The sequence below is a fragment of the Lontra canadensis genome, unplaced genomic scaffold, assembly GCF_010015895.1.
Source record: "Lontra canadensis isolate GAN:19392208 unplaced genomic scaffold, GSC_riverotter_1.0 scaffold5, whole genome shotgun sequence".
Lineage (NCBI taxonomy): Eukaryota > Metazoa > Chordata > Mammalia > Carnivora > Mustelidae > Lontra > Lontra canadensis.
The window spans coordinates 32,100,573-32,125,319 of record NW_022630999.1 but is presented as its reverse complement, the minus strand read 5'-3'; the positions used below and the strand labels follow the sequence as shown (position 1 = coordinate 32,125,319).

General features: G+C 47.0%; 1 protein-coding gene across 2 annotated transcripts in view; it reads right to left on the bottom strand.

Moving 5' to 3' along the window:
* The window catches only part of WWC1 (WW and C2 domain containing 1), a 152,147-nt gene that overhangs the window by 70,413 nt on the left and 56,987 nt on the right, over positions 1-24,747 (bottom strand). For both annotated transcript variants that reach the window (XM_032851761.1, XM_032851762.1), the window contains exon 2: positions 8,630-8,739. In XM_032851761.1, coding sequence (XP_032707652.1) covers positions 8,630-8,739 — 110 coding nt within the window. The remainder of the gene's footprint in view (positions 1-8,629; positions 8,740-24,747) is intronic.

Here is a 24,747-nt window from a genome sequence, read left to right as displayed (position 1 = left end):
GATGTCTTGGTAGTAGGATATTTTTTCTTCATTCTTTAAAAAAAAAAATGATGTATAGAGTAAGTAGGTACAGCGATCATTTGGGAAAAAAGTCAAAACCCCAAAAGATAGACATTTTAAAAAAGGGACAGCTGGCAGCTGAGCAGACACAAAAGAGGTCACATCAATGTCAAAGAACCGGTGCCCATCACCTGCCAACCCTCCAGAGAGCTCCCAGTGGTGGGTGGGGCTCGGAGGGGCTGACACATGGGAAACGGTACCATCAGGACCATGTGGTGAATCCAGCCAGTACACAGGTGTTGCTTAACCCTAAGTGTTTCACTAATTGTGAGCTGGTAACTAGTAGGTAAAAATGGGGAGATCAACACATTAGAATCCTAGTGTCTGGTTTCTCAGAAGATCCAGCCACGCTGAGGCCACAGTTGGCCACTGACCCATGCCGTCCATCAGTCTGCTGGTCCGCTTCATTCATTTGTGTCAGGAATCTGACTCCTGGGGGACTTGAGTTTGTGCCACCTTTTGCAGGCCCTACAGCTCTCATTTCTCCCGAGCAGGCCCAAATGAGCATTTGCAATGAAAGCAAGAAGGGATAAGGAGAATGATTTCAGAAGTAGCAGGGCCAGGGTGCCTGGGGGGCTCAGTCAGTTAAATGCCTGACTCTTGATTTCAGCTCAGGTCTGATCTCTGGTTTTAAGATGGAGCCCCGCATTGGGCTCTGTGATCAGTGTGAGTTCGCTTGCGGTTCTCTCTCTCCCTCTCCGTCTGCCCTTCCTCATTGTTTGCACGCTCTCTCTCTCCCTCAAATAAATACATAAATAAAATCTTAAAAAAAAAAAAAAAAGCAGCAGGGTCAAGTTTTCATTCCTGCCAATAATTGCTGTGTTACAATGAGCAGGCTGCTTAACCTCTCCGAATCTACTTCTATAATTACTAAAAAGGCTAATGGGCCCTGCCTCCCTGCTTCCTAGGAAGCCGTACAGCTCTTCTGCCCAGGTAAAGTAAATAAACAATGGTTGAGAGTAAAGCTCAAACTATTTTCTGGGACCAGTTTTTTTTTTTAAAGAGCATGCTGGTATTTTTTCAAAAGATTTTATCCATTCACTTGACAGAGATCACAAGTAGGCAGAGAGGCAGGCAGAGAGAGAGGAAGGGAAGCAGGCTCCCTGCTGAGCAGAGATCCCAATGGGGGGCTCGATCCCAGGACCCTGAGATCATGACTTGAGCTGAAGGCAGAGGCTTTAACCCACTAAGCCACCCAGGCGCCCCGTGGGACCAGTTTTTAAACTGTCCACAAATAGCAATACCTTTAGCTCTTCCTCCTCCCTTTTTCTGGGAAAGAAACCAGGTCTGAAGGTTGCTGGCAGGAGCCACAAGATTGCTTTTCCTAAGAAAAACTTTGCAACCTTTCCACCAAGAACAGAGGAGGAACATCTGCAAGAAAAGATTAAGAAGGGAAGTATTTATAAAGCTGAGCCCTGGGGTGCCTAGGTGGCTCAGTCAGTTAAGCATCTGATTTGGTTTGGATCATGGTCCCGGAGTCTCAGGATCAAGCCCCACATCGGTTCTCTGCTCAGTGGGGAGAATGCTTCTCCCTCTCCCTCTGCCTGCCACTCTGCCTACTTGCGCTCTGTCAATTAAAGAAATAAAATCTTAAAAAAAAAAAAGCTGAGCCCCGTGTCCCATCAGTAGATGTGGACTCCCTCAGATTCAGCGGCTCCTGAGTGCCCCTCGAGCACTAGCCTCAGACCTCTAGCTGAGAAAAGACACAGAAAAGAAACAGCTGGTCATGGCCAGGCTGGAGATGTTTTCTAAAGTTGGTAACTTTTAAAAATCTATATTTTTGAGGAAAAATACTGAAAAACACAAAAAAGGAAAATCTCACAATTCTACCACGGCAAATTTATCAAGTAGGAAGTGAGAGTTTCCATGTCTCTAATCCTGATCCTGCTACTCGGAGGTAACTGCTGCTAGGAGTCTCACACACTAGAAGACACTGTCTTCTGATGATACATAAATCGGTTTATACATGTGTGTCTATATGCACTAATTTATTTTTAGTACAACATGGCCCCATGTCCCGTCTGCTAGTCTGTAATCTGCAAATGATATATCATGTCCATCTTTCCTTGTGGATACAGACGTAACTCAACTTTTTTGTTATTTATCATTTTAATTTTATTGCTGTTTTTATTTATTTAAAAAAATTTTTTTTAATCTACCTTGACCATTTAAATGGTTGCATAGTATTCTACGGTATGGCATTAGGCTTGACTTCTGGTAGGAGTTAGTGGTTTCCCAGACCACTATTGGGAAAACATCTGGATTGTTTTCAGTTCTTTTGCTACCACAATCAATACTGTAGTGACAATTGTTAAAAACATAATTTTATGAACTTGTGTGATAATTCTGCAGGATATATTTCTTATTAGAGGGAAGATACAACCAAATTACCTTCCAAAATGTTGTATTGATTTTTATTCTCATGAACAGCCTATGAAAGTGCCTTTTCCCCCAGATTCTCAGCAAAATTGCTTAAAAAAATGTTCATACTTCATCCAGTAATTTTGGGTCTTGACAGTGTAGTAGACTCAGCCGAGGAACTACAAAAACCCAAAACACAAAAAAGCCAGAACTCTGCCCTAGAACACTTACATGAGAATTTCTCGGAGTGGGAGCCAGGCACTGAGAGTTGGAAAAGCTTCCCCAGGTGACTCTGAAACGCAGACATGCCTGAGAAGCCCTGATTGGGACATGAGAATCATTCCGCGATATATTAACATTCCTGATGCCCAGGTTTTAGATCAGAATCTCTGGGGGGTGGGAATGAGTCAATGGCAATTTGCAAAGCTTGTCAAATAATTCCAATGTGTCACCAAAGGTGAAAACCACTCTCTAAGAGGTGCCAACACAGATGGGCTGAGTGGTCACTGAGGCCGGCAGGCAAGGCTGGCTGGTGTAATGCTGAGCTCCAGCGCAGATCACTCACCAGAGCGCTCGCTGAACCGCTGGGCCCTGGACAAACAGCTAGGGGCCCCCCAGATGAACCCTCGCTCCAGTGCCTGCCCTGTGGCCGAGGCTCTACTCCTTGGAATACAAACAGGAGAGCCTCCGCTGAAGGCTGGCTTGGCTACCATTTTTGGTGGCCCAGGCTCTCTTGCAGTAGAAACCAACACAGATAGATGAATGCACACACAGACAAACATCACACAACCCCACATCAGAATACTGGTTTCAACCTGGCTGCACACTGGGATTACCCCAGAGATTTCCATTTAATTGGTCTGCAGTATGAAGAAAGCATCAGTACACTGCTTCAATCGACTTCGCTAAGCCATAATTTAAATACAATGAAGTGCAGGCTTTTGAAGCGTATATAGTTCACTATGTTTTGACAAACGTGTACATCATAAACCACTGCTTGAATCAATATGTAAAACATTCCCTTTGCCCTAACAATCCCTGTACTCTTTTTCCCAGTAGCCCCCCCACCCACCTCCTCCCTCCGCTTCTGCCTGTTTATAACTTGGTATCAATGGACCCGTACAGCGTGTGCTCCCTGGGCCTTGCTTCTCATGCTCAGTCTAAGGCTTTTGAGACTCATTTATGGTTTTTTTTTTTTCAAGATTTTATTTTATTTTTTTTGACAGAGAGAGAGACAGCGAGAGAGGGAACACAAGCAAAGGGAATGTGAGAGGGAGAAGCTGGCATCATGCCAAGCAAGGAGCCGTGGGGCTCTGAGGACCCTGGGATCATGACCCAAGCCAAGGGCAGATGCCTAACGACGGAGCCACCCAAGTGCCCCTCATTTATGTTGTTTTTATTGCTGACCTGTTTCTTGGTATTGCTGAATAAATACATTTTTTAAAAATTTTATTTATTTGAGAGAGAGAGACAGAGATAGCGACAGAGAGCACAAGCAGGGAGGAGAGGGAGAAGCAGGCTCCCTGCTGAGCAGGAAGCCCTGATGTGGGGCTAGATCCCAAGACCCTGAGATCATGACCTGAAGGCAGATGCTTAACCGACTGAGCCACCCAGGTGCCTCACTGAATAATATTCTATTGTGTGAACTTACCATAATTCACTTTTTGATAAACTTTTAAGTTGTTTCTAGTTTGGAATTTTTATTTTTTATTTATTCTTTTTTTTTAAAGATTATTTATTTATTTAACAGAGAGAGAGAGAGAGAGAGAGAGAGAGATCACAAGCAGGCAGGCAGGGTGGGGGAGAAGCAGGCTCCCCGCTGAGCAGAGCGCCCGATGTGGGGCTTGAACCCAGGACCCCGGGATCGTGATCCGAGCTGAAGGCAGAGGCCCAACCCTCTGAGCCAGCCAGACCCCCCTCTAGTTTGGGATTTTTTAAAATAGATTTATTTATTTGAGAGAGAGAGAGAGAGAGAGAGAGAGAGACAGAGAGAAGGAAAGCACACACCCGAGCAGGAGGGGGCAGAAGGAGAGGGAGACAAAGAATTCTCAAGTAGACTCCCCACTGAACATGGGGCCTGATGCTCAGGGCTTGAGGCAGGGCTTGATCCCAGAGTCCTGAGTTCATGACCTGAGCCAAAATCAAGGGGCAGATGCTTAAATGACTGAGCCACCCAGGCACCCCTCTAGTTGTGGATTATTATGAATAGCTTTAATGAACATGCATGCACAAGTCTTTATATGGGCATCTGTTTGCATCTCCCCCAGGTAAAACTGTCCAGCAGTGGAACTGCTGGGATGTACGGCAAGCATATACTGAAATTTATAAGAAACCGGCAAATTAGTTCCCACAATGTTGGTTCTGACCAACATTCGCACCACTAATGTATTAGAGTTCCAGTTCCTCCACGCCCTCACCAACTACCAGCACTGCTCATCTTCATTCTAGCCATTACAGTGGGCATGAGGGGTACCTCCCTGTCGTCTTTGGTTTGCGTTGCCCTAAGGACTGATGCTGAAAGCATACTTTTATATGTTTATTTGTATGTCTTTAGTGAAGTGTCTTTTTAAAATCTCTGGCTTGTATTTTTAATCGGGCCGCTGGGCTTCTTACTATTGAGTTGTAAGATGTAAGAGTTCTTTATACATTCTTGATATGGGTCTTGTGTCAGATGTCAGTGTTGTAAATATTTTTTTCCTTATCTGTGGCTTGTATTTCCAGTTTCTTAATGGTGTCTTTTAACAATGCAGGTTTAAATTCGATGAAGCTCCATTTATAGTTAGTGTTTTTTGGGTCTTGTCCAAAAAAAAAAATCTTTGCTTACCTTCAAATCTTAAAAATTTTTCTCCTATGCTTTCTTTTAGCTCTTTTCTAGTTCTCCCTTTTATGTTTAGGTCTATGGTCATTTTGAGTTTATTTTTATGTATGGTGTGAGGTAGGGACAGAAATGGAGGTGTACTTTTTTCCATGTGGGCCAGTTGTACCAGCAACTGTTGAAAAAACTGTCCTTTAGAACACTGGGCTTTTCAAAAGCGCCCAGGGGGGTTCTATGGAATTGTGTTAACAGCTGTTAGTCCTAAATTAGTCCTGAATTAGTCTTACTCTGAGGGCGTCCTCCCAGGCCCAGCCTCTTCCACTCATACTCCCCTTCCCTAAGCCCATCACACCCAAACAGATACCTTTACACTCAGGCAGGATCTTTCATATCACCTTGTCTAGCTACTTTCCAGTTTTCCTTTTTATTAAAGCTATACATGGACACAGTTTAATCACTCAGCAGGTTACAAAGTTGGCTACATAAAACAGCATTCCCCATCCTCTTTCTCCCCAAAAGGCAGCTACTGCCAACAAACATTTAGCCAACTGACTGAAACCATGATCGAGAACCCCTTCTCTATCCTCTCTCATGCTCCCAACCTCAACCTACAAACACATTCCACACGTTCTCCACACTCCCAAACTCTGCATTCCACCCCCCACCTCCTCCACACACCACACACCCACTTTCTACACACACCACACACCCAACCATGGGGCTAACACTACTGTATTCTCCAAGGGCTTTAACAATCGTCTTAAAAACAGCTGAACATTTGGAGAATGCCCAGCCTTGTTACTATGCAAATGAAAAGCAGGGAAGTAACAGTTTCAACCTATGAAGAATTTATCAAAAAATAAAGAAATGAAAATAGCCCCATACTGATCAAGGTATGAGGAAAACAGTACCCTTGCTGCCTGTGGCAATAAAGACTGCTACAGTTTTCTGGAAATACTTATCAACCTAGGAATATGGACCAGAAGTCTCAAAAAATTTTCATGACCTTTCACTTAGTGACCCTATATTTGGAAATATAAAGGAAATTATCACAAAGGAGAGAAGCAGTATGAATAAGGATTCTCCCTTCGGTTTTATTTATTTATAACAAATAAATGGAAATAACACAAAAGGTCAGCAACGAGGGCAATTATGGTGCATTTGTTTTATGTGTTAACATGTATCACTCCATCTATTTGATGCATTAAAAATGACAAATATGGGGGCCCCTGCGTGGTGCAGTCCATTGAGCTTCCAACTCTTGGGTTTCAGCTAAGAGCAAGAATCATTGCCATTTTGCAACTCTTCATGTATCCCAAGTTGTGAGAACAGTGCCTGGAACATGACAGATGGTCAGTGAATATTTGCTGAATGAATGAATGTTGGATAGTAGATTTAACTTGTTCAATTCTATTGGGTCTATAACTCAAGAAGGTAATTTCCGTCCATGAACAATACACACATGGAGGACTGGTGGAAGTCCACGGCTCTGAATGCTTGGGCCTCCTGGAGGGTCACAGTCACACCACCTCCACCCCTGGCTCCTTCTGCAGAGGTGGTGTCCTCCCTCCAAGGAGAACAAGTTCAAAGCAAAAGGCACCTGCTAGCCTGAGAGCTGGTAAAACTCTCAGGCAGAATTCTTCTTATGGTGGCCCCCATTTACTCACCTGCCCATACACCCCATTTCTGCCCTCATCCTCTCAAGAATAAATTCTGCTGGTGCCTGCTACTCCTTCCTCCCTCCTATTTCTCCTGCAACTCCCAGAAGCACTGTAAAATCCCACTCTCGCCATCAGATTTTAACGAGGGGGATGAACTCAGCAATTAGACACAAGGAGAGAACTGGTTAGGGTCCCTGTACATCAGTGTTTAACCCAGCATACTGTGCAGCCTTCCAAACATTAACCTCATTCCCAGCACACACTCAATTAGGCATATTTACTTCTCATTATCCAGCATGCAATCATGAGCGCTAATAAAAACCTCTGCTACCCCCCAAAAAGCAATTAATGCCATTAGCTGTCCCTCAGAAACTCTTCAATGAAGTCAGCTCATTCATCCACTCAGTCATGAATTCATGCACGTATGCCCTTTGCTATTTAACAAAGGTCAAGTGCACACCTACTATGTGCCTTACCAAACACAGGCCTGGGAATGGAGCAATGAATGAGATACTGCCCTGCTTTATAAAAGGCAAAGGGTCATACCGCCGAGTGATGAGTGGCACCACAGAGCCCAGCTGGGTGCTAGTGGAAACCCGAGGAGGAAATGAATGGGGAAGCACAAATTGGCTCCCTGGTACCAGTTCAAATCCCAGCTGTACCGCATTTTCGCTCTGAGTGTTAAGCAGCCAGTTACGACTTCTAAGTTCTATGTCCAAGATGGGGATATTCCTCCCAACGTCCCCCAGGGGAGCTGGGAGGATGAAACGAGATGACGCCTATCTGGCACCTCGCTGCACGCAAGGCACCGGATGTATGTTCAGTGAACAGGGGCTATTAGCATTTCCTACCCTATTCTCAGCCTTCAGGCTTGGCCAGGCACATCCCATTTCAGCCCATTTTCCTCTGGCCTGAAAGGACAAAGGGAATCCTACACCTCAGAAGTTGAGAGTGAGACAGGCCTTGGACAAATGGGGCAGCAGATTTCAGAGGACACGATGAAGCCCAAATACACAACAACTCTCCCTGGCTGGGGGGACCGTGACCTGAGTTCCTCTACCTGCCAGACAATATGCCTGTCCCTTTCTTGTCCCTTTCTCAATCTATCCCTCCAGCACAGTCCCAGAGACAGAGACACTAGGAATGTGTACTCTGGATCAGGATACTTGGATCATGGGCACAAAGTGAGGGTGGGCTGAGCAGTTGATGGGCTGGAGACACACACTGATGCCCATCCACTACAGAGACAGGCGTGCGCATGCTGCTAGGGACATGCTGGGGCTCTGGTTCCACAATGGCCCGGCAATGACAATGACACATCTGCCTCACATGGAAAAAAAAATTGTAGGCACCAAAAATGGAGATATATTAAAAAAAGAAAAAAACAAAAGAATAGATGCATGTACACACAAACATACAATTGGAACATTTCTGGAATGATACACAAGAAATTATTAGCAGTGGCTGCTTCTGCAAAACTGGGGAGCTGGGTTGCAAGGGGGGGGGAGAGTTTTAGATTCTATTTAAAACCCTTCTAAATGGTTATTTTGTACGAGCATACATTATCTATCTATATCCACATCGACATCTCTATCTAACTCCATATAAAACAAAACACAATCTGGCTTTAAGAGCCTTTGCTGGCAGCTCTTTCAGACTCAGGGAGGGGGGTGGGTGTAGAGGTAGAGGGATGGGGTGCAGGAAGGGGAAGGGAGGCTGGCCAGGAACTTACTGGTATTGTGGTCTATGAAGTAATCTCCAACCTGCGGGTCATACGCCTCTTCCCATCCTAGTGGCAACTCATCACTAATGCAGTCAGCAAAGGTGAGCGGTTTGGTGTACCTGGCAAGGGAGAGGAGAAACAGACTCCATCAGCCCACGGTCCCCAAGGCCCTACAACTCACTGCTTCTGTCAGCCTCCCTGCTCCTCTGGGCTGGCCCGACAGAGCCACAGACTTCGCCCTGGTCCCAGCTCTGCTGTCCCCATGGCCCATGTTGTCCCAGGAAGGTAACTGGATTAGATCACCCAGGAGGGAGGAGGGTAATCTTCATTCTGGTCCCAGCTTTGCCACAAATTTGGAAATGATTTGACCAAGTCATCTTCCTTCTTTGGGCCTCTGTTGCTGGATCTCTGGAGGGTTTGAGGAAAAGGGTTCAAACGTCAAGTCTTGTTTCTGGACTCAGACTCTAGCCCTCTCTAGCTTCTTCATCTGCAACTCACCTGCCCACCCCATCCCCATTCTTCATTCAGGGTCTATCCCATGTTTGTCACGCCCACTCGCCCTCTGGAAAGCTGGCTTATAGCAGCATCTAGAATAGCAGATGTCCTATCCCTATGAATTCGGCCAAAAGAAGTATTTCTTTTCCTCCTGAGCAGGTTCCCAAATGCCTACACCCACCACTGTCCTTCCCTAAACAATCCAGGCCAAACTGATCTTTTTAGTAATAACCACCCTCTAAGACCCCATTTTGGTGGGCAGTGGTGGTAATCACCCACTTGGTGGCTAAGTGAGAAGACAAATCATCCAACCAAATGAATTAAGGTCTGTGAAGCCTGGAAAAGAGCACAAGCCATCAGTCAAACATTTCAGCCAGTGCAGGAAGCCACCAACCTAGACATACAGCCCATGGGACTAAGCAGCCCCTCCGGAAAGCCTTTGGTTTCTCCCATTGCAGACTCTGCTTAAAATACATATTCAGACTCCCTCTCCTGTGTGTTCCCACCCCCTCCCAATCCTGGAAGACTAGAAGGCTCTGTTTCATCACTCTTTGGATAGAGTGGCAAGCTGAGATATAACAGGAGAGGAAGAGAAAGAACTGGATGGGGTCTCAGAGTTCTGATGAAGACCTTCCCTCCAGGCCTCGGGAAACTACCCTCTCTCTTATGCTGTGCAATCTCCTTTTCTATACCCACTCCAAGTCAGACTTAAAGAAAAATATATGAGGAGAGAAAGAAACACGGAAAGGGCCCCCATGGACAGGAGGCGGTAAGTTCATGTGCCATCATATATCCAAGTCAGGTAGGCTGTGAAAAGTACCTCCTGAGTGAATAAATGAGAATCCAAAAGCTTCCATTAGTCAGTAATTCACTGTTGTATTGTGGGAGACGATGAGGATGAGGCCAGAGGGATCTAGGATATGCAACAGACTCCGCTCCATAGAGTAAGGATTCAGTAAGCATCCCTTAGGGTGGTGTGTGGGTTTGGCAACTTAATCTCTTTGAGCTTCAGTTTTTTATTTTTTATTTTTTTTAGAGAGGTTGGGGGGATGGGGCAGAGGAAAAGGGAGAGAGAGAACCTCAAGCAGGCTCCATGCTGAGTGCAGAGCCTGATGCGGGGCTTGATCTTATGACCCTGAGATCATGCATAAGCCAAAATCTAGAGTAGGATGCCTAACTGACTGAGCCATCCAGGTGCACCACAACTCCCCCCCCCCGTTTCTTTTTTAAAGATTTATTTATTTGGGGGAGAGAGAGAGAGCGAGACAGAATGTGACTGAGGTCGGGGGAGAGGGACAGAGGGAGAGAAAGAGAAGCAGACTCCCTGCTGAGTGTAGAGCCCCAAGCACAGTTTGATCTCATGACCATGACCTGAGCTAAAATCAAGAGTCAGACACTTAACCGAAGGAGCCACCCAGGTGCCCCTGAGTCTCAGTATCTTTATCTGAGAAGTGGGGATAATAGTAGCAACTGTCCAGGTTGCTGGTTAGGTTAAAGAATGTCATGTTTTAGGAACATGTAGCACAGATCCTAGTAGGAATGAGTGCTCAGAAAACACTACTGTTATCTCCATTTCCCAGAAGGGGAAACTGAGGCTGAAAAAGACAAAATAACATTCTCCAAGTCAGTGACAAATCTAGGACTTCAAATCGGTCTCCAGCGCTCCTGTTGTGAGCTACAGGTTTCTCTCGAAAGCTGACATTCTCAGTGTACCTCCCGAGTCCTGTGGAAAATCATAAGCCACTGTACAGTCAAAGGGGGAAAAATGGAGAAGACACACAGGGGATGAGGACCTCCCTCCGCGAAGAAGGCTCTTCATTCAGGCACACCTGTGCCAGTTTGGATAAAGTTCTTGCAAAGCTGTCTTCAGCCCACGCCACCACCCCCCATGCCCTGCACAGACTTCAGAAACTAAAGGCCACATGCCACAGTGCCAACCCGTCCTCAAACTTCACCAGGTGGTTTGTTTCCTCTTCCTTATGGAGAATGAAGATCAGTGACCACCAGGAATCTAATCTCCTCCAACATCATTTTATGCAGCAAATCTCTGAAAGAGTCTCTGAAAACTCCACACACAGGCATACCCTTCTACAGGGAGTCACTGTATTACTGAGGACAGAAAGATCTGGGAGGGAGCAGGAATGCACCAGTCAGACCTTCCTTTCTGGCTCATTCCTCTCCCTGCTCTCTGCCCTGAAACCTCTGGCTGCACAGATATGAATTCTCTCTCTCTCTTTCTTTTAAAAGATTTTATTTATTTATTTGACAGAGAGAGCACAAGCAGTGGGAGCAGCCAAGGGAGAGGGAGAAGCAGGCTCCCTGATAAGCAGGGAGACCAATGCAGGGCTCCATCCCAGGGATCACGACCTAAGCTGAAGGCAGGTACTTAACTGACTGAGCCACCCAGGCATCCCCACAGAGATATGAATCTTATTATATATACTGTCTGTAACCCAGAAAACCAAGAAGATACGCCCCGTCTGACAGATCCCCTGGATCAGCACCTTTCGTAATTCTTCCCTGGGGATCAGTTAAGTGGTATCATCCAATGGTGCATCTAAGCAAGAGATCCCTGGGTTCCCCACAACAGGTGCTCAATAAATATTTGTGGAATGGGTGACTATGATAATGAATATGTAGGAATGACAAATAATGATGTATTGTTCTATATGTTGCTAATATGGGAGGATGATCTCAATATATTATGAGAAAAACAACACTGTTGAAAGTGAAAATCTACAGGATACTGTTATCGTATATTTTGCCTGCAAATCTGTGTGTGTGTGCGTGTGTGTAGAAGAGAAACTGGGTGCTTGCTTCAGCAGCACATAAAGAAGGGAAACTGGAAAGATGTACATTAAAATGTCATCTCGGTACATGGTTTCTAATATAATTGTTTTTACTAATTTCTCTGTAATGTTCATATATCAGTATAATTAAAATATTTAATAATGGCTAAATGTAGGCCTAGAAAGCAAGTCATATATATCATGTTCTCTCTCTCCGGGTAGCAGGCACTCTTACTCCATTTTACAAATGAGAAAACGTGCCCAGTACCACACAGTTAGTAAACCCCAGAGGGATCACCTAAACCAGATTCCCAAACCAGATTCCCAAACCAGAGCTTTGCAAACAGGAATGAACAAGACCGAGTGAGTCTCACAGCAACCTGGAGCACAGAGTAAGCTATGCCACAGATACAGGTAACGACAGAGGCCAGTATGCAGGCAAAGGGCCCTGGAGCTTTTGCACATTTGCACCTTGGGTCATCGGTGTCTTGGTACAAAGATGATCAATACACTTGGATCATGCAAAGCTGCTTGACGAAAAGACAATCAAATGTTTCAAAGTCACCCAAGTCACCAATGCCAGTAATTCACTGAACTCTCTCAGTGGGGAGGGGGACTGGAGATGGGCAGGTCTGAAACACCAAAATGCATCACTTTTCCAGAAAACCCTGAATTCCGCTGATGGTTCCGGCCTTTGACACCGAGAAGTCAGAAGTGAGATGAACATTAGCTACAAGGTTCAGTAAAGTGACTGTCTTGAGACCACCCCACTGAGATGCCAACTTCCACATGCAGTGAACACAGACAGCGTGCCCATTGGCGTAGAGAAGAGTGAGTCAAGAGGACCTGGCGTTGGAAGGAGCGGGCCTGAGGAGGAGGGGGGCTCTGGTTTGATATTCCGGGTTCCCCTCTGATGCAACCTTGGGGGAAAAGCCAGAGGGCTGAGAGCCTAGCTCCCAGAGCTCTTCCATGGGAAAGAGAAAACGCTTCTATGGGAAGACTATGCAACTTACAAGAAATCTGGACAGCAAGATTCTCTCTGGAACAAATGCCAAGAGGGAGATGAATTATTCAGTGTGCAGCAATGTGTCATTCAGAGAATCAGGATGAAGAGAACTGTTTTTAGTTGCACAAAGATTTAAACACACACACTCTCTCTCTCTCTCTCTCTCTCTCTCACACACACACACACACACACACACACACACACGTATATATGCACGTGCAGACATTCACTCTTCCTGCCAGAGAGAACCGTCTGTTTAAACCAGTGCCCTCTGGGAAACGGTGGGTGCTTCTCTGGCCTACAATGTTTCCCCTTGGGCAAGTGCCAAGAATGTGGGCTGGGAAGAGATGTCCGCTTTCAGATGCGGCCCGGACTTGGGGGCTTGCCTGGAACTCCCAGCCCCCACCCTCCAGTGAAGCAATTCACCCCATTTCAAGCTTTGGAGTGGTCTCCAGCCTCCCTGTCCTGGGCTATCGAAAACCCCAATCATGAGATCAAAATGGCCCGAATGCTGGAGGGGTGAGAAGGAGGGAAGGAAGAGGGCCAAGAGGAAACTAGTTCTGCCTCTTCTTAATTACAAATCTCTGAAGGAACACAAACATTCCTGAATGTTTCACAATAGGCCCTCCTGGAGAAGTGGCCCGGATGTGTCACCTTGGAGACAGGTAGGCTCTGCCAGGAGCACCCTATGGGGAGCACACTACAGGGACCTCACCGGCCCACCTGTCCAGGAACACAGGCTCCCTGCCCTCCTGCCACGGCGTCATGTGGCAGAGGCTCCCAGATCGCCAGGGCCAGTATTGGGTATTCAGATGCTGCATCCTTTCTGAGCAAGGCAGCTCAGAGAAGGAACGGAAGACCTCTTGCCAAGTCTAACACTGGGTGGTGATTCCCTGGGGACTGAGGAACGAGTAACCTATCTTTCATGTTCCTACTGCTTCCCCAGCGATCCAAATGCTTCCCACAGCAACCTCTTTATCGCTGTCCAGCAGGATGCTGGCCCCGGGAGTGAGCTCTCTTCGAAGGACAGCTGGGCGGGATCACTTTCTAAAGGGCCCTCCAGGCTGCAAGCCAAGAACTGTCCAAACTTTCAGCTGAACCTCTCCTCCCGCCCAGGCACAAGAAGCCCGGGTGGCAGGCTCCTCCGCCTGGGGGTGTTTCCCATGCATAGTTCCCATAGCTTCCATTGCACAACTCCGACCCCCGCAGCCTCACCTCCAGGCTGCTGCAGAACAGGGCTGCATGTCCCCTTCACCTTTGGCACGCTGAAGGCTGGGGTGGGCATTGAGAAAGTGCCATATTGGAAGTCCTCCCTTCCTTTAAGTCAGTTCCGTTCAAACACCTTTATTCAGACATCTCTCACAACCGGGGGTGTGGGGGGGTGGGTGTGTGGAAAAAAATAACCATCTCAGAGTTTGTGAGGAGGACTGGGCACATCGAACCCAGGTGAACCTTTATCGACGCCAACGGCATAAGTGAACCAGATGGACAGGGACCTGCCCTGACACTCTGGTCGGGAGACACACCCCAACCAGGAAGCAAGCTGCCAAAGTCCCTCATGGCAGACATTCATGCTGTGCAGAAAAATGCCACAGGGGTGGTGGGATCAAGGGTCACGGGGGTGGGGAGAGGAAGGGAGGGAGTGTCAGAGGAAGCCTCTTGCAGAAGGTGATCTTTGAGCAGAGACCCCATGGGGGGAAGCAATGGCAAGGGCCAGTTGGGGTGGGATGATGTTGGTGAGTCTGAGGGGGAAAAAGCCACCTAACATATCTTTCTGTTTTAAGTGATGGGGTGGAGGCAAAGCAACGCAGAGGGCAGGCTTCCCTTGTAAGTGCCACCTCTAAACTAGGCTGCAGAAGCAGACCTAGAGAAGCTCCCTGCCTCACCCTCTGCTTTCCTTCGCTCTCCCCCACTTCCGGTAGTCCTCCAAGCAACAAACATTTACTGCAGGGACACAACAGCCTAGTCCCACACTAGACACCAGGGGGACTCTGACATTTGAATAAGCCTTATTTCTGCCTTTAAGAGCAGTGGGTCTGGCCAGGGAGCCAAGGTTCACCCTTAAAACAGGCAGTGACCCATCACCATGGCATCTGGTGACTGTGTATGAGGTGGCCATGCTACCCGGGGCTGTGGACCACAGGCAATTAATTGGAGGATGTAGGGATGGTTGATAAGCTGCTAGGTCAGCCGTTCAGACTTGAAAAGTCCCAGGGGTTGGAAGACCGGAGAGAATTAGGCAACAGGATAGTCAGGAAAGGCTGGAGGAGGAAGGAGCCCAGGCAAGAAGGAAGAAGATGGTGGTCGGCTTCACAGTTGCTGGGGAGGCAGACTAGCTGTTACCCACAAAGGCTCAGGATCCCATGCTGGGCCTCTTCCACAACCAGGGGCATGTTACATAACCTCTTTAGGAGGAGTGTCCTTCTCTGTGAAACTTGGAAGTCCCGATCTCCTAGGGTGTGGTGGGGATTAAAGGACATAACCCATATAGAGTGCTCCGCGCCACATCCTGGTGCAGACGGAGCCCTGAGTAGATGTGGATTGTTAACGGGATCCGTGGGGAGGCCTTGTGTTCTGTGCACCATGAGAATCATGCCCCTCTTCCGTCTCAGGGCATCAGACATGTCCGCAACCCTCAGCAGCGGCACCCTTCACTCCAACAGGCTCTAGAGTCAGCCCCCTGCAACCCCATGCAGACACAGTCACTTACTCTTTGGCCTTGGGCATGAACCCTAACCTGCCCCAATCTGCTTCTTTGTCCAAAAAGTGGGGATGTGCAAATCAGCTGTGCTGAGCGCATGGCACACAGGGCTAAACCAACATTAGCTGGTATTATGAGCTGGGTTTTCTATCCTTATTTCCATGATGGGGAAATGGAGGCAAAATAAGTGTCCAGGTTAAGCACCAATACACCCCACACTGTACTCCAGGGGCTGGGACTGCATACACACTCCCTTTTTGGAAATTAAACCAGGAGTTGGGAAATGGCAGCCGGAGTGGGTTTGGCTCTCAAAAATCTGCTCTCTGGAGGAGGTGTTTACACTAGGGACTTCTAAACTCTCATTCTTAAGAGAATACTTCCCTCCCTCCCTCCACTCTCAAAACACCGATCTCAAATCAACATCCTGGCGTTTTTACCCCCAGACCTATTTGCTTCCCTACTTTGGTCGAGCTGGATTATCCGGAAGCTTTCTTGGCCTGATCACTCCCACTCCTGGAATTCTTTTATGGGGAAAAGAAAAGGAGGGAGCAAACCAGAGGGAAGGTTCCAGACTGTTCTCCATGCTTCCCTCTCCTTTTTAGGCTGCCCCTTTCCCACACACACGGGTGGCTCACTTCCCCTCCTAAATCTTGTCTTTACTCTGCCCTCACTGAGTTCTTGGGCCAGGCCCCTCCTCTGCTTCCATTCCCAGGTCTCTGTGTCTATCCATTCTACAACTTCTTCCAGCTCATGGACGGGGTGAATCCGTGCTGCTACCCCTCTGCATATCACTTGCTGGGATTTAAGGTTACTGTTCTGAGAACCGGATTGTGCACTAGAGTAGGCATGGCCGACTGACTAGCGGAAGGCCAAATTCAGCCCACATTCTGCAATAGCCTGTTTGCCTATTACAGCTCTGTGTTTTGTTTTGTTTTTTAAGATTTTATTTATTTATTTGACAGAGATCACAAGTAGGCAGAGAGGCAGGCAGAGAGAGAGAGGAGGAAGGAGGCTCCCCGCCAAGCAGAGAGCCCGATGTGGGGTTCGATCCCAGGACCCTGAGATCATGACCTGAGCTGAAGGCAGAGGCTTTAACCCACTGAGCCACCCAGGTGCCCCAACAGCGCTGTGTTTAAAAGGAGAATTAGCATGCCTGTGGTGAGCCACACTCCTGTTTCACACAGTACCCTTGCTCTATAACATGTTACTCTAACTTTTGTCTTACCTAAAGGCAGCATAGAGGAGTAGTTAAGAACACAGGGTTCTGGAGCGAGACTCCTGGGTTTGCATCCAGGCTCTGCCATTTTTGAGCTGTGCGACCTTGGGCAAGTCATTTAAACTCTCTGTAGATCAGTTTTCAAATTTGAAAAACAGGGAAAAATTCCTTTATTAAATACTTACCACATGCCAAGAACTTTTCCAAGCACTTTGTGGATATTAACTTACTTGACCCTAGTAACAACCCTTTTAGGTAGGTACTTTTCAGACCTGCTTCACAGTGTTGTTTGAGAACTGGATGAGATAATGCACAAAACAGAACTTCAGAATACATGCTGTCCAAATGAGGCCTCTGATGCGGAGGTATTAAGAAATGATAAAACCGAGCAGGGGATTTGGAATCTGACAAATCAACGCCCTTGTTCTACTGCTAAGAAAACTGAGGCACAGAGAGATAAGACTTGCTCAGAGCCATGCAAGAATCCAGTGACAGGGCTGAGAATAAAGTCTGGAATCAACCCCAGGCTTGCATCACACTCATGACACCAAGAGATCAAGCCAACCTGGTGCCGAGTTCGGCTCTATAGGAAACACAGTGAGTATCTAAACATCCTGCAAGATATAGGTACTGATAGTATTTTCTGGGCTAACTGTCCTATGATACTGAAAGGAGAATGACCATTGGACAAGAACCTGAATGAAACTATGAAACTCCCACTCATGGAGCGACAAGGCTGAGAGAAGGGCCCTTCCTTTGGCCCATTTCCTCATCGGAGGGTAATCTCCTGAAAGCCCAACAGAACAGGGCACCTGGTATGCATGTTTGTCCTGCATCCAGCTCCACCCCACCTTCATCCTCATTCCTGAATTGAGAGCTAGGCTAAGGCAGTTCTGTGCCCTATAAAAGGGCCAGTTTCATCCTTCTTAGCTGTGTAATCTTAGTCCATTCTTTCCCCAGCTCTGAGCCCAAGTTTCCTCACAGGTATAAAGCAGTCAAGAAAATCTGCCTTGCAGGGTTCTTGCAGAGACTAAATGAATTAGTACATGGGAATGACTCAATATAACACCTGACATATAACACTGGGTACAAATGCAGAGCTCCCTTCTGTAGTCAGGATCTTGAGGGCACTCAACTCCTAGTTTTTACTCTTTCCAGTCCCAGGAGCTAGGTTGCCAAGGGGTCTTCCCAGGTGCTGGGCTGTCCAGGAACCTCCAGCTCGAAGAGCAGAGGCCACAGCCCACCCCTCCCTGGAATCTGACCATTTCTCTATTCCTTGACTCTGACCCTCACCCTAACCATGCAGGCCTGAGGAGCTGGTCCTCCTAGAAGGAACTAGCCATGAAGGCTTCTTTGGGATCCTTCATGACAGCACAGCTTAGAGCACTACAAGGGGAGTGAAGAGATCTGGGTTTGAATATTGATGTTGTCATTAGAATAGCCATGCCTGTGGGCTTCCTACCCTCTCTGGGCTTCCCATCTCCAAAACAAGGGAGCTGGAAATGGTATCTCTAAGGCCCCCTTTGCAGTTTTAGCCTTTATTAATCTACTACTGGGCTGCCCATCCCAAAGGTCAAGATCATGGGGAGGTTGCAAATGAAACAATAATGAAAATGTCTTTTGCTGAAGACCAATTAAGTATGGAGCTCTGGACCATATACTCTATGTAAGAGGAATCACTTCCTTTATCCCCACAACTTTTCTGTGTGTCAGGTACTGCCACCTTCATTTAACCAACAGAGAAACCAATACTGTTCAGCATTGGTTATCGTATGTTACAGTAATAACAGCAATAATAATAATAATAATAAACAATGCTAAACTTTGTTGAGGTTGTACAAAGTACCAGGTACGACTCAGGCTCCCTTCCACAGACTATCTTCCAATGATCCTAAGCAGCACATTTAAAAATATGGTTTAACATCCCTGAAGTGGGGCTGTGTGTCACCATGCTTACTGACATCTTACAACATTGTCAGCCAGCCTGCAATCCTGATGGAGATTTCCCTTCCTGTGTACAGACATCAAAGGTGTCCTGGCTTGGGATGAAATCCTAAAGACAACAGTGGAGCACTTTTAACCCCTAGGAGCCAAATGGTTGTGGGGAAGGGTGAGGAGGCAGTGAACCGACCTGTTTAGCAACATTCCCCAAGCAGGAGTGCAAAGTAAGTAGGCTAACTACCTGATTGCCACGCTGGCTTCTGAGCCCAGCACCAAAGCCTTTGAATTCCCTGTGGGTCCTTTTGCCAAGACTGTATCACCAACACTTTGAGGGCAACAAGGACGCTATTCAAAGCACAGACACCAATAATCCGGGGTTAAAAAGTAACTCCAAAGAATTGGATTCATGAAACTAATATAACACCATATGTTAACCATAATGCAATTTAAATAAAATAAATTAAAAAAAAAAAGGAACTGGGTTCTGAATAGGAAGATGTTTTAGGAACACTGGAGCTTTATTTTGTTTATCTAGTTGGGTTTTTTTCTTTTTTTATGTATAAAAGCAGTATGTGAGTTAAAAGAAATCTAAGTTCACAGATATACATATGTATGTTGAAACTCATCCAGTGACACTTGTTAAATACATATAATTTAGTGTGTTTTAATAATCAATTTCTCAATAAAAGTGGTCAAGAAAAAAATAAAAACCCCATATTTGATGTACCAGAATCTTAATTTGCTTAAAGTAATCTTATAAGTACTCTTATCAGCTCCATTTTCCACATGTGCAAACTGAGGCATAGAGAGGGGACCTGACACACCCAGGAACATTTGGCCAGTTGAGAGGTAAATCCAACTGGCCTCAATTCCCAGCTCTGCCACTGAGTGACTGTGGGTGGCCAAGTCCCTCTCCCATTCTGGGCCACTATTTCCCCATCCCCACCATGAAAAGATGACACAGTGATTCCTAAGGGACTTTTCAGTACTGAGCTTCCGAGACTGTCTCCAGTACTTGTCCAAGGTCACATGGCCACAATGGAGGGGATCCTCCCAGCCACCCAGATTTCCTGACCTGCCCCCTGTTTCCCATGCCCATATTCATTTATTCTATGAGAACCCTTCCTGGAATCTCATTATTGTACACAGCAGTGGTTCTCAACCTTGAGCTGCATCAGAATCCTCTGAGGGCTTGAGAACTCACAGACAGCCAGAACTCATCCCCATACTTTCTGATTCAATAGGTTTCTGATTCTGGGTGGGGCTGAGAATTTGCATTTGTAACAAGCTCCCTGGAGATGCTGATATTGCTGGTGCTGGCACCATGCCTAGGGCCCACTGGTGTATAATAGCATCCCTAACCTCATAACTGCAGGGACTCTAAAAAGTGGTAGCCAACCTTGTGTTCAAGAAATGCCTCTCCTTCTTGGGGCGCCTGGGTGGCTCAGTGGGTTGGGCCGCTGCCTTCGGTTTGGGTCATGATCCCAGGGTCTTGGGATCGAGTCCCGCATGGGGCTCTTTGCTCAGCGGGGAGCCTGCTTCCCTCTCTCTCTCTCTCTCTCTCTCTCTGCCTGCCTTTCTACTTGTGATCTCTCGCTCTGTCAAATAAATAAATAAAATCTTAAAAAAAAAAAAAAAAGAAATGCCTCTCCTTCTCTATCAAAGCTTTCAGCCTCCCCATCCTACTCTGCAGGTCCTGGTCATGGTGACTCAGCCTCTCCCTGAGCACAGCCCTATAGGTAGGCTGTATCAGCCCCTTGCTAGTGTTTGCTGAGCTCCTGTCCAGAACAGTGTCTTGTCTGAGGTCCCACAGCCAGTGAGCACAGAGCAAGCTTTTGGATCTGATCTGGGAACTCAGGTTCTCAACAATTTAGCTGCTGTGTATGTAGAAGGCCCTCAGTGAGGATCATTTTCTTTCTGGTTCATTTCACATTAAACAGTCCCCTTCCCTTTGCATCCATTTGCAGATGGAAGATCAAGCGGGTTGGGGCCTGGGGCAGGGGCAGGGGCAGTCGGCAGTCCCTGGACTACAGGCTCTACAGGACCTTGGTCCTGCAGGTGCAGGACTAGACCACAAAGCCCAGTGGCTCCATCTCTCCAACCATCAGGGCTCTTCTGGTGTCATTTGTGTCTTCAGATAGACACCTGTCAACTTGTGCTGTAACCCACACAACCTCCATCAGCCCAGGCCCTGCATATTTTGTTACCTCTTGCTGCCGCCGTATGCATTTATCAGGGGCTCCAAACACCTGGCTTCCAATCCTCCCTCTTCTCCAGGCCTTTCCACCAGAACCACTGGAAGAAGCCTCTTCAAAGCTGGGCCATGCATTTCACACTAGAGGTGACCTGCCAAAGCCCTGGAAGGACAGGACACTGTCCTCCCTCACTCCCCTCCGAGCACCACTATGGGCATCAGGGTCAGGGTGTTCCCTGGGTTGCCTAGGTGGGGAACCCAGGTAGGTAGGACCTTCCTGATATCTTTCCTTGACACTGCACCTGGCTGCTCTAGGAAAGCACGAGTCAGCACAACCCGGTGCGTCTTAGAATCTGAAATGCTGCAGACACCCAAGTGTTCACGAATTGCATCACAGGGCGCAGACTGATCTAGTCCAGAAGCTCACCTTATCTGCCCCTCTCACTGCTACTTCCTTATTTTCCAAGATCACTGAGGCCTAGAGTAACTGACTACAAAGGATCTCTGCACAGGAGTTGAAAAGGGAATGGTTTTCACCTCTGAGAAACAGGACTTTCTTTAAGGGCCTATTTTCCTCCCATCGTTTCTTTTTAAAGAAGAAAATAAATAGAATATGTCATTCCCTGAAGGGAAAGCCCTACCTGCAAGTCAATATTAAACACCAAAGTGTGCTGCGCTGAAGACAGCTGAATTAAAGTCAGCAGTGGAACAAGTAAGCAATTAAAACAGCTATTTCAGGAAGCCCTGGAAAGCAGCAGATACAATATGAATTATTCATTCATCCTGCCAGGATGACTTCTGGGCATTGTCTTCTGTGCTCTGCTCTCTTGCTCTCATGCATGCAGCCATTCAAGCACAGAGAGGGGACACAATACCCTAGCCCTGGGACACGGGTGCCTGCATGCACGCACACACACACCCCTCACAAGGAGGCCAGGTGGGCACTCCAGATGGTGAGCCACACGGAAAAGAAACCCACAGGTTGGCAGGCGCCTTCAGCTGCAGTGCCAGGGGAGAAGGTATGACTAGCCAACTGGCCCAAGAGGATTGTGGAGGGAGGAAGGGAGAGGGAGAGAGGTATCACGGAAGATTACCTGCACAGTGCAGAAGAGACTATGTATAGTGTTTTTAATATCCCACAAGCTTCCTACCTGCTCTGGGATTGATCTAGGAGCTTGAGAGGCAATGGGAGGGATCTGGGACATCAGCTGATCCCCACACTGGGCCTGCCTGAGCTCTGGACATCAAAGGGCGCATCCAGCAGGATTGGTGGAAGGGCTCCATCTGGATTCTGAAGTCACCAGTCCTCCTAGCCGCCTGACTGTGGGAGAAGCTTTGCTACATATCTTATATCCATCCAGGTGACCTCGGTCAAGACCCTTCCCCTCCTCGGGCCTCTGTTTCCCCATCAATGTAACAAAGAGGATGGACTCCATCTCAACTAACTCTTCCAGATCTGGCATTTCATGGTGCCATTTTGTCATGAAAATCTAGTGTGTGAAGGGTGCCTCGCATACTCCTCTGTAGGGACCCAGTGTCAAAACCCTCAGAGAATAATAATACCAGCACACGCACTGTTCCTTACATGTATGCCATGGCATTAAGTTCTCACAGCAAGCCATGTAAGCAGCTCCTATGTTCATCCCCTGGCATAAACCAGTGGAGCCTTTGAGAATGACACTGAGTTGCCCAAGGTTGCTCAGCTGATAAGAGGCAGATTAAGGATTTGAATTTAGATCTTAGCAACTATTCAAAAACTGAGTGGAAATTGCTGACTACACCATTGGGTGGCCAGAAGAGTGGATTTTTAAAATACCATGGAATTTAAAACTACTTCCTAGAGGTTTAAACCAGAAAGTCAGGGAAGAAGGGAAAACGGGGGTGGGGGTAGAATATTTTTATCCCCAGCTACAAACTGGACATTAGGGGTTTTATGGGAATATGGTGAGTAAGGCTGTGGGAGACAAGGAGGAAAAGAATTGCCCTAGATAAACTGAAAGAGATGCTCATCTTAGAGCCCCAGGAGCAGAAGTCAAGGCTGATGACTGATGAAACAGGAGTCAGAGAAGCACCCGATTCCTCAAAAACTTCATCACTTGTCTCACCACTGTTTTCAACCTACCCAAGTGGAAAGTTTCATACACTAAGATGTTCAATGCAGCATTATTTATCATATTAAAAAAATGGACACGGGGCACCTGGGTGGCTCAGTGGGTTAAAACCTCTGCCTTCAGCTCAGGTCATGATCCTAGGGTCCTGGGATGGAGCCCCACATTGGGCTCTCTGCTCAGCAGGAGCCTACTTCCCCCCACCCCTCTCTGCCTGCCTCTCTGCCTCCTTGTGATCTCTGTCAAATAAATAAATAAATCTTTAAAAAAAAATGGACACAGCCTCAGAATCAATAGGGACTAGGCAAACTATATAGGGACTGAATGGTTGGTAATAACCATTTGATGCAACTGTTTGAAATGTATGCTCACGAAGCCTTTCGATGAGAGCAAAGAGTGCTTGTATTACAAAATTTAAAAAGAAATAAAACAGCAGGATATAAAACTGTGTGTGCAGCACAATCTTACCTGCCTGCAAGAAAAAGGGAAAATGACTACAAGGAAAAAGGCCAAAATGTTGACCGTGTTTGCCTTTTGGTGGAGCGGGTAATGTTCAAGGATTCCGCTCCCCCCCCACACACACACTGCTTTTATAACCAGAAAAAAAGGCAGAAAAAAAAACCTAAAAATACCAAGTACATTTTCAACACAACTTCAGTTCTCCTATTTAGAACCTCTTACTACCCCTTCATTAAAATACAAAAAACAAAACAAAAAAACCCACCATTCCAAATGAACCCTAATTTTCTTCTTAGAGAAAAATGCAAAGTATAGAAAAATATTAACACATTGAAAGAAAACAAGCCTCAACATTCGTTACATGATCCTTGCTAAGAAGTGGAGCCACAATGCCCAGTAGAGGCTGGTGAGAGCCCCACAAGGCCCTGGGCTGGCTGCCAGGACAGGAACGCACCCAGCCCTCCTGGGTCCCCACCCCAGAGCAGACCCCAAAGGGACCTGACAATTATTTCTAGATCCTCCCCACAAAGGCTCTGGATAGACAAACAGAAAAATCTCAAACCATTATCCATCACCCAAATTACAACCAGTTAGGTTTCGCTGGAGGAGTGCTAGTGGAGGGTGGTAACTAGGGGGCAGCTTGGAATATTTTGTGTCAGACAGAATGTGGATGGGGATCAGACCAGCCTGTGACAACACAAACTGTGGTAAAAAGACTTGACAGAATCCTGGGCCATAGGAGCTGTTAAAACAACTCTGACCCATTCACATCCATGATCCCCTCAGCCCTGACAAGGTTCTGGCTCAGAAAAATGGCAGCCTCCTGCTGCTGTGGCTGTGGCCATGGCTTCAAGACCACCCCATGCATACTCCACGCTCTTTCACATGCTCCATGCCTTTCTCCTTGCTGTTCCTGCTGCCCAGAACATCTTTCCGTGGGCACCTGCTGATCTAAAGCAGGGGTTGAAGAGCTCTTTCTTTACCATCTGCATCTGCCACCTCCACGAGCTTTAAGAGGGCCTGAGCAGCGTCCTACCGAGCACTGCCACCTCAGCATCTCACAGGAGGGAGCGCTGAAGGAGATGCTCACTGAATGAACACACGACCTCACAAACGAACACATGAAGACAGAAATATTTCACTGGAATTCCCAGCAGGGTTCACAGCGAGGGCTTCTACCTTCCAAGTTTTGCTTGACCTAACAAAGGGAAAGTTGTA